The sequence below is a fragment of the Scyliorhinus torazame genome, chromosome 5 (assembly GCF_047496885.1).
Source record: "Scyliorhinus torazame isolate Kashiwa2021f chromosome 5, sScyTor2.1, whole genome shotgun sequence".
Lineage (NCBI taxonomy): Eukaryota > Metazoa > Chordata > Chondrichthyes > Carcharhiniformes > Scyliorhinidae > Scyliorhinus > Scyliorhinus torazame.
In genome coordinates, this window is record NC_092711.1 from 183,083,842 (window position 1) to 183,094,274 (window position 10,433).

The window sequence follows — 10,433 nt, forward strand, 5'->3', positions numbered from 1 at the left end:
AGATTGCAACAGGATCTTGACCAATTGGGCCAGTGGGCTGATGGAGTTTAATTTGGGTAAATGTGAGGTGTTGCATTTTGGTAGATTAAAGCAGGGCATGGCCTACTCAATTAATGGTGGGGAGTTACAGAACAAAGAGATCTAGGGGTACAGGTGAGAAATTAATAAATTCTTTACTCGTCAATCTGGCCTCAATAAAACTCGAGATGGATTTGTAGGCATAGCATTAGTTATTTTTATTTGACTTGCAAGTCTGACTCGTTTCACAAAAGCCCAGGACACAACTAGTCTCCTAGCTCTTCAGAATCGAGTGCCTCTGGAGAACAAAGAAATCTCTACCAACACATTCAAATGGCATCAAGTTTCACATACACGATTCCCATAGGTCATCCTATACCCCTCCTGACCTGGCCATACATCCTAATTGGCTCACTTCTCATTCCTTCCCCTGGCCTCTTTTTACCCATCATCCTTTTCTCCTCATACTGTAAACACCCCATCCCCCCTTCCTTGCCATGCTCTCTGAAATCCTTTGTCTGTGAACTAACATGAATTAGACTGGCCTATATCTACATTACAGTAACTAATATCTTTAGAGTAACTATTTTATATCACATTCGTCACAGGTTCATAGCTCCTTGAAGGTGGAGTCACAGGTGGACAGGGTGGTGTAAAAGGCATTCAGCATGCTCGGTTTTATTGGTCAGAATATTGAGTTGGGACGCCTTGTTGAAGTTATAGAAGATATTGGTAAGATCACACATGGAATATTGTGTTCAGTTCTGGTTACCCTATTATAGAAAGGATATTGCTAAACTATAAAGAGTGCAGAAGAGATAGGCTGGGATTTTTTCCCTGGAGCATAGGAGGCTTAGGGTGATTTTATGGAGGTCTATAAAATAATGAAGAGCATAGATAAGGTAGACAGATAGTCAATATATTTTCCAAAGGTAGAGGAGTCTTAGAACTAGAAGGTATAGGTTTAAGGTGATAGAGGAGAGATACAAAAGAGATCAGAGGGGAAATTTCTTCACACAGAGGCTGCTGAGCATCTGGAACGAGCTGCCAGAGGCAGTTGTAGAGGCGGGTCCAATTTTTTCCTTTAAAAACAGTTCGACAGTTACAAGGGCAGGGTGGGTATAGAGGGATATGGGCCAAATGCGGGCAAGTGGGACTAGCTTAGTGATAGAAACTGGGCGGCATGGACAAGCTGGGCCAAAGGGCCTGTTTCCATTTGTAAATATCTATGACGATGAATTCCTCACACTTGATGTTGGAAGTGAGGCTGGAGGAGACGGGGGGGGGGGGGGGGGGGCATCCCTTCAAAATTAGCTAACTTGACTTACAAATATTTGAAATAAGAGTTTTACAGCACAGCAAAAGCCCCTTCAGCCCATCATGTCTGCACCAGCCATCAAGCACAGCTCAGGACAGTGTTTCGAACAGATGACTGATTAATTTGACTTAATCTGGAATGTTACCCTCTAAAACTGAGCCAGCATTCACTACCCTCAGCAGAATGAGACACCTATGAACATGGTTCTGTCCTTGATATGATTCACAGCAAAATCCAATCATTGCGGTTACTTGTGAACTGGCTGGCATTCAGAGTTGTGATGATAACCTCAGCCCATTTCTGCAGTGAGGGCATCTGAACCTTCTCTCACCAGTGTGAACATGTTGATGGGGACATACGCTCTCCAGAATCTTTATAGCATTCCCTGCAGGCTGCCCATTCAAAAGGTCACTCATTCCTGTGAATGCGCTGATGTGTTAGCAGGTTGGATGAATCAGTGAATCCCTTCCCACACTCGGAGCAGGTGAATGGCCTCTCCCCAGTATGCACTCGCTGGTGTGTCTGTAGATGGGATAACTGAGTGAATCCCTTCCCACAAATGGGGCAGGTGAATGGTCTCTCTCCAGTGTGAACTCGCTGATGTTTTTTCAGGTCAGATAACTGAATGAATCTTTTCCCACAATCTGAGCAGAAGAACGGCTTCTCTCCGGTGTGAATTCGCTTGTGTGTCAGTAGATGGGATAACTGAGTGAATCTCTTCCCACACTTCGAGCAGGTGAACGGCCTCTCCCCAGTGTGAATTCGCTGGTGCGACAGCAAATTAGTTGATTGTGTGAATCCCTTCCCACACTCGGAGCAGGGGAATGGTCTCTCCCCAGTGTGAAATCGCTGGTGTCTAAGCAGGTCAGACGATATGGTGAATCGTTTCCCACACACTGAGCAGGTGAATGGCCTCTCCCCTGTGTGAAATCGCTGATGTGTCTCCAGGTGGGATAACTGAGTGAACCTCTTTCTGCACTCAGGACAGGTGAATGGTCTCTCCCCAGTGTGACTGCGTTTGTGTTTTGTCAGGTCAGATGATCGGCTGAAACTTTGCCCACACACTGCACACGTGAATAATTTCTCTCCACTGTGAATGATGCTTTTTCCTTCCACATTCAAAATCTGATGATGTTCAGGTTCTGATGAATTAATTGCCTCTCTTCCCGTCTTGATCAGATATTTGGCATGAGCTTGCCAACTGCAAATTCTCTCCTTCTGATATCCTGTGAAATTGATTTAAAATAGAACAGATAATTAGAGAGAAGTCACAAACACACAACGGCAGGTGGTGAAATTAAACTGAATGAATCTAGTAATTTGTGGGCCCGCCCGAGGGACAAGTGACCATGAGAGCTGCTGAATTGTCTTACAAACCAGAGGGAAAGAGAGAACGAGAGAGGGAGACATAAAGAGAGGTTCCAAAACACACAACAGCAGTCTTGTTCAACTTATTCATAAGGTGGTGAAGTGCAACATTTAATTTTGTATTTCCTGATTCATGTGTCTGTAAGAAAATTTCAGAAAGAGGTTTGGAAAACATTAAACATGAATTTCAATTTTTTAAAAGGCTGAAAGTTGAAAAGAAACAGCTCAATGAGCAAAAGTGAACAGGGAAGTTATACAGCATCTTTCTGAAGCTCTTGTTAGGTGACAATTTGATCATTGGCTCCAGTTCCGATCACCACACTTTAGAAAGGATGTGAAGGTCCTTGAGAAGGTGCTGAGGAGATTTAGCAGAATAGTTCCAGTAAAGAATTTTATGGGAGATTTGAATCAGGTGAACAAGATTCTGACACGTTTAAATAAGTTTGACAAAGTAAATCTGTTCCCATCAGCTGATCATACAAGGGCCAGAGACACAAATTTCAGATAATGGATAAAGGGGGATGTGGGAGAGACACCATGATTGGTAACCACTTGGAACTTGCTGCCTCTGAGGGGGTTGAAACGGACACAACAAATGACTTCAGGAGGAAATTGCACAGGCATCTGAGGAAAATAAACACACAAGGATACAGGAATAGAGCAAAGAATAGGACTGACTGGATTGCACCGGAAAGTTGGCATCGACTGAATAGCGTCCTCTATGCCATAATGGCTTTATGACAGTTTTGTGTAATCTTACCCTGTAATCTAACCCTCGGAGTTCAGATATTACTTGGGTAAATCTGTGCTACACCCCTCCAAGCCCATCCCATCCTCCCTAATATTTGTTTCCCAGAACTGAACAGAGTTCTCTAATTGTCACATCATCATAGAATTTACAGTGCAGAAGGAGGCCATTCGGCCCATCGAGTCTGCACCGGCTCTTGGAAAGAGCACCCTACCCAAGGTCAACACCTCCGCCCTATCCCCATAACCCAGTAACCCCACCCAACACTCAGGGCAATTTTGGACACTAAGGGCAATTTATCATGGCCAATCCACCTAACCCGCACATCTTTGGACTGTGGGAGGAAACCGGAGCACCCGGAGGAAACCCACGCACACACGGGGAGGATGTGCAGACTCCGCACAGACAGTGACCCAAGCCGGAATCGAACCTGGGACCCTGGAGCTGTGAAGCAATTGTGCTATCCACAATGCTACCGTGCTGCCCATCGAACCCATGTTTCAGAATCTCCGTGTTTTTACATTCCTTTTTTAAAATAAATTTAGAGTACCCAATTATATATTTTTTCCAATTCAGGTGCAATTAATAATAATACTAATCTTTATTAGTACCTCAATAGGCACACATTAATACTGCAATGAAGTTGCGGTGAAAATCGCCACAATACGATGCCTGTTCGGGTACACTGAGAATTCAGAATATCTAATTCACCTAACAAACACGGCTTTCAGGACTTGTGGGAGGAAACTGGAGCACCCAGAGGAAACCCACGCAGACATGGGGAGAATGTGCAGACTCCACACAGATAGTGACCAAGTCGGGTATCAAACCCGGGTTCCTGGCACTGTGAAGCAACAGTACTAACCACTGTGCTGCCATGCCACCCATAGCGTAGCCAATCCACCTACCCTGCACATCTTTGGGTTGTGAGGGTGAGACCCACACAAACACGGGGCGATCCTGATTATACAAAACATTCAGTTATCACATTCCTGAAAGATAAAGCCAACTTTTCACTGAATACAGATGACCCATTGATTTTGAATTCAATGATTCACACTGATGATAATATTGTGGCAGAGCACATGAACTTCACAGAATTGGATTTCAAGACAATGAATATCAATGCAGCCTCCTCTAGTTTCCAATGGAAAAAGAAGAGCTCCTTAATCTGTTGCATACAGCATATGGAATGAGTTAAAATGCCTGTTATTAAAAGTTCATTAAGATAACTCCACACGGACAATGATGCGAGGCCAGGATCAAACTTGAGTCCTCAGTGCCGTGAGGCAGCAGTGCTACCCACTGCGCCACCATGCCACCCTATGTTTTTACACTCTCGCTCATACCTGAAACCTTCTCCCACAGACAGAACAGACAAACCTTTTCCCAGCCAGATTCAAAAGCTGATAATCTTCAGGTTCTCGTGAACTGAGTGATTCTGACAAGTTTTGATGTGATGAATGGATTGAGTTTCCAATCTGCCAATCCTCATATTGCAGTTCTCTGTAAGAGAAATTTGCAATATCTACCATAGAATCCCTCCCGTGCATGAGGCCATTCAGCCCATCAAGCCTCCAAACGAATCTACACTAATCTCACTTCCCAGCACTTAGCTCAAAGTCTTGAATGTTACAACACTGTAAGTGTTCATCCAAGTACATTTTTAAAAATTGTGCGTTGTCCTGCCTCATCTACCCTCCTAGGCAGTGCATTCCACATTTCCACAACCCTCTGGCTGAAAAGATTTTTTCTCAAATCCCCTGTAAACCTACTGCCTTCCACCTGAAAATTATGCCCCCCTTATTATTGACCCTTCAACTAAAGGAAGCAGTTGCTTTCTATTCACCTTGTCCATGCCCCTCATAATCTTGGGTAGGGTGCTCTTTCCAAGAGCCGGTGCAAACTCGATGGGCCGAATGGCCTCCTTCTGCACTGTAAATTCTATGATCTATGATAAAATCTTATAAACCTGAATCAAGTCCCCTGTCAGCCTCCTCTACTCTAAAGAAAACAAACCAAGCTTATCCAGCCTTATTACATAGCCAGGCAACATCCTGGTGAATCTCCTCTGCATCCTCTCTAGTGCAATTTCATCCTTTCTATAGTGCACTCACCATAACTGCACATAGTACTCCAGCTGTGGTCTGAGGGGCTGGTTTAGCACAGTGGGCTAAAGCAGCTGGCTTGTAATGCAGAACAAGACCAGCAGCGCGGGTTCAATTCCCGTACCAGCCTCCCGGAACAGGCCCCGGAATGTGGTGACTAGGGGCTTTTCACAGTAACTTAATTGAAGCCTACTTGTGACAATAATCGATTATTATTTATTAACCAATCTTCCTCAGCTCCAGCTCCATCATAACCCCCATGCTCTTATAATCTATCCACGACTGATAAAGGCAAGTGACCCATATGCCTTAACTACCCTTTTAACCTGTCCTGCCACCTTCCAGGATCGGTGGGCAAGTACCCCAAAATCCTGAATTTCCTGGTGTCCTGCCATTCATTGAATACTCCCTTATCATAGAATCGTAGAATTTACAGTGCAGAAGGAGGCCATGTGGCCCGAGGCTGCACTGGCCCTTGGAAAAAGCACCATATCTAAGCCCATATCTCCACCCTATTCCCTCACCTTCACCCTATCCCCATAACCCTACCTGTTTATTTGGACACCCAGGGCAATTTAGCAGAGCCAATCCACCTAACCTGCACATCTTTCGATTTCATGCACGTCCAGAATTTCTGCAAAGGGGACGCATGGATCCCAGGCGTCACGTTGCCGCAAACTGCACCGGTTTTGTATAGGGTGTGGGCACAGAGCCGCGAGTCCAATCGGCATGTGGACCATCTCCACTGCCATGCTGCCGACGTGCCAGACCCAGTTTCAGAAGCCTCGATCCAGAACCCTTTCCCGCCTTCGCCAATGCTTTCTCCGCTGATCCCGGTAGTGTCGTCCCTCGAGAGTCTGAACGCGGAGGTCGAAGGCACTTTGATGCCGGATGATGTCCCACCCAGCTCTAACTCAGAATCTGACATGAATGTCTTGCACCGGCGGGAGTCTGTGCCAGGTCCCACAAATGAGCCAGCCCAGCCCAAGCGATGTTTGCAAAAACGCCGCTCTCTGGTCAGGTATGCAACTCCAGGTACAACAGATAGCACCCGAAGCCATCCCTGGGCTAAGAAGCCAAGAGACCTTTGGTGTTAGCCGACTGACATGGACGTCACCCTAGATTTGGGGGCAAGCAGGAGGAGTGTTATAAGCCCCATGGAAGTCAAGGACTAAAGACAATCTAATTTCCCGTGACCTTCGCAGAATTTAAACTTCCCGGTAAATGGGGCGAGGTTTCACCTTAACAAGGGGAACCAACACTAGTATAAAAAAACGGACCTGGGTGTAGGTTGAGGAGGGAGACCCTTCAGGGAGTGGAGAGCTTGACTGTATTACTAAGAAATCTTGTTCATCATTTTCTACCTGCTGTTTCACTGCTGTGGCAGATTCAACAAGAATATCTTGGGATTTTCCCTAATCTTACCCATCCGTGCTTTTTCATGCCCCTCTTTGCTCTCCCAATTGCTTTTTTGAGATCCCCCTGCACTTTCTATACACCACGAGAGCTTCTGGAGACTTGCTCCCTTTGCACCAGTTAAAAGCCTCTCTTTTCCTTCCTATTCAGTCCTGAATAATTCTCGACATCCAGGGTTCTCTGGATTTGTTGCTCTTACATTTTACCCTAAAGGGAACATTGTGGACCTGCACTCTCACCAATTCCATTTTGAACAGGCCCCACGGTTCTGCTATAGATTTTCCAAGAACTATCTGTTCCCGGTCTACTATGACCAGACCCACCCCCCACAATCCAACACACTTTTTTCCTGGCCAAATTAACATTCAAACCCTCTACCACTGACAAACAGCGGCATCCATGTGTACCATCGACAAGACGCACTGCAGTAACTCGCTAATGTTCCTTAGACAGCACCTTCCAAATTCACGACCACTACCATCGAGAAGGACAAGAGCAGCAGATACCTGGGAAACACACCACCTTGACGTTCCCCTCCAAGTCACCCACCACCCTGACAAAGAAATATATTGTCGTTCCTTCACTGACGCTGGGGCAAAGTCGTGGAACTCCCTCCCTAACAGCAGAGTGGGTATACCGACACCCCAGGGATTTCAATGGTTCAAGAAGGCAACTCACAACCACCTTCTGAATGGCAACTAGGAATTATCAATAAATGCTGGTCTAACCAGTGATGCCCACATCCCGTAAATGAATTTTTAAAAACGTTTCCCTTTCCATGTCAAATCACCAAAATGCTCCCCAACTGCTACCTCATACAACTGTCCGGCATTGTTCTCCAGAATTAGGTTCAGCACTGCATCATCCCTTGGTGGACCTACGACATGTTGATATAAAAAGCTCTCTTGCATACATTTCAAGAAATCTGCTCCCTCTAAGCCCTTTACAATGTGACTATCCCAATTAATATAATTACTCTATTGTTTTTACACATTAATTGCTCTCTGACTATTTGGTGGTCTATAACAGGCATTGTCAAACTCGGGGGCGCGACCCGTGGGTGGGGGGCGCGACCCGTGGGTGGGTCGCGGGCAGGTGTCAGGAGGGTCGCGGAGCCGTTGCCGCGGCGCTCCCGATTGCGCAAATCCACGCGCAACAGCCACAGCAGCCGGCTTAAATAATGCCGGCTGCAAGCGTCCTTCAAAATGGCCAAGAACAGATAAAAAATATTTGGCCGCACTGCGCATGCATGCTCGATCATCGGTATGCATGTGCAAAACTATGCGTATGCGCACCGATGATCGGGCACACATGCGCAGTGCAGCCTTTCTTTTCCAAGTTCGGGGGGCCAAAGGGACTCTAAACCATTTCCCTCATTTTTGTCAGCAACAAACAAGGTGAGAGAAAATGGTGGATCGCGAAGGTCGGCCGGCATGGGTCGCGAAGGTCGGCCGGCGTGGGTTGCGAAGTCGGCCGGGTTGGGTCCCGAAGGTTGGCCGGTTGGTAAAAATGGGTCCCTGGAAAAAAAGTTCGAAAAACACTGGTCTATAATACACTCCAAGCAGTGTGACTTTCCTCTTTTTATTCATAAGGTCGACTCACAAAGCCTCATTACAAGGTCCTTCCAAGACAGAGTCTCTCCTTACTGCAGGAACAGGTTCCTTCATTGCCACCACCTCCTCTTTTACACCCTCTCCTGTCCTGCTGGAAGATCATATACTCCGAGTGTTCACCTGCCAGTCCTGCCCCGCCTCAACAATCTCTGTGATAGCAACAACAGCATTGCAATCCATGCTCGTACCCATGATACTCCTAGCATTAGAGGTCATCCAGCCTCGCCTTACTCCCTTGAAACTCAACATGCGGTGTCCATATTTCATTGACTTTGTGTCCTTTCCTCTTCCCGAACTAATTTAAATCCCTCCCAACACCACGAGCAAATCCGTCTGTGAGGATGCAATAGTAATATATTATTAGCAAACCCGCCTGTGAGACGTGTATCATATTCTGGTTCAGATAAAGACTGTCCTGCTTCTACAGGTCCCACCTTCCCCAGAAACGATCCCAGGGATCTAACCCCCTTGCTGCTGTACAAATTCTTGAGCCAAGCATTCATCTATCTCATTTCTGCACTCACCAGCACCTGGCACCAAGAATAAATCCAGAGACTACAACCTTTCAGGTCCTGCTCTTTAGTCTATTGCCTCGCTCCCTCAATTCTTGCTGCAGGGCCTCATCTCTCATTCACGCTGCTGCTTCAGGCACCACTTATTGACATCCCTGACCCTGGCACCACTGAGAAATCTTGAAGTGCATGTTCACCGATCTGCATTTGAAGTGGTCAACAACCTGACCAGTTGTTGGAAAATGAGATTAAAATGTGTATTTTCTCCTGATTGGCCGGAATAGACGTGAACGGTTAAATGCCTCTTTCTGCACTGTAAACCTTCTTTGAATCTAAAAGATTGAAGAACATGGCCCCTAATAAACATGGCGGCCGCGCAGACGCGTTGGTGCATATGATCCGCACAAGTATGATTGCCACGCATGCGCCTGCTGCAAGATGCCCTTTGGCAACATGGCATCCGTGAACTCGGTTTACAACTGTGAATAAAAACTGTACCTCGCCCAGTGTAAACGGAGGACCGGAAGCTATTTTTCGAGATTTCTGGTTCACAGAACAAGTTTACGAAACTTCTCCGCTCACCCGCCGTCTCCATAACGCTCTCCGTTCCGTCAATTTAATCCACAGGCCGATTTTGTATCAGCTTATCTTCGCTCCGTCGCCATTACTCACACTGCGCATGATCCATTTCCAGTTCAGCCCGGCCCCGCCCCTCGTTCACTCTGCTTGGAGGTTCATCCTCTCCCACTTGGTCCTCCAGGTCCGCCCATTTTCTCCCCCTATTGGTCCGGGGTCGCCATCAATCAGCCGGGCATTGTGACGCTTTCAATTGGTGAGAGTGGCCACAGACTCAGCCAGACTTGCTGATTATTCATGATGTGGAGATGCTGGCGTTGGACTGGGGTGGGCACAGAAAGAAATCTCACAACACCAGGTTAAAGTTCAACAGGTTTATTTGGAATCACGAGCACAGCTCCTTCACATTCATCCCGCCGTCACCCAGCAACCTCCTTGTCGTCAGCTGCTGCGCACAGTGATGCTTCTGCGCAGGCCCCGGAGGATGGCGGAGGTGAAGCATGCGACCCAGGGCCGCAGGGTACATGCTCCGGCCACAGCCTTGGGGGTTGAGCATCGAGTACAGCGGCGCCAATGTAAGGAAATGAAATGAAAATCGCTTATTGTCACAAGTAGGCTTCAAATTAAGTTACTGTGAAAATCCCCTCGTCGCCACAATCCGGCGCCTGTTCGGGGAGGCTGGTAAGGGAATTGAACCGTGCAGCTGGCCTGCCTTGATCTGCTTTCAAAGCCAGCGATTTAGCCCTGTGCTAAACC

At 46.8% G+C, this 10,433-nt stretch overlaps 1 protein-coding gene across 3 annotated transcripts; it reads right to left on the reverse strand.

Moving 5' to 3' along the window:
- Positions 1-211: 211 nt before the first annotated feature.
- LOC140420783 (uncharacterized) lies at positions 212-9,798 on the reverse strand. Of its 3 annotated transcripts, none has more exons than XM_072504789.1 (2): positions 9,684-9,798; positions 212-2,562 (listed from the first exon to the last, which is right to left on the reverse strand). In XM_072504789.1, the coding sequence occupies exons 1-2, from the start codon at positions 9,694-9,696 to the stop codon at positions 1,745-1,747; spliced, it is 831 nt and encodes a 276-aa protein (XP_072360890.1). In that variant the 5' UTR covers positions 9,697-9,798; the 3' UTR covers positions 212-1,744. The 3 variants fall into 3 exon arrangements, 2 of the variants coding, with proteins under 2 accessions (XP_072360890.1, XP_072360889.1); XM_072504788.1 differs by having other exon boundaries at positions 9,600-9,774; XR_011946561.1 differs by lacking the exon at positions 9,684-9,798 and adding an exon at positions 9,114-9,449 and having other exon boundaries at positions 2,403-2,562.
- Positions 9,799-10,433: the final 635 nt, after the last annotated feature.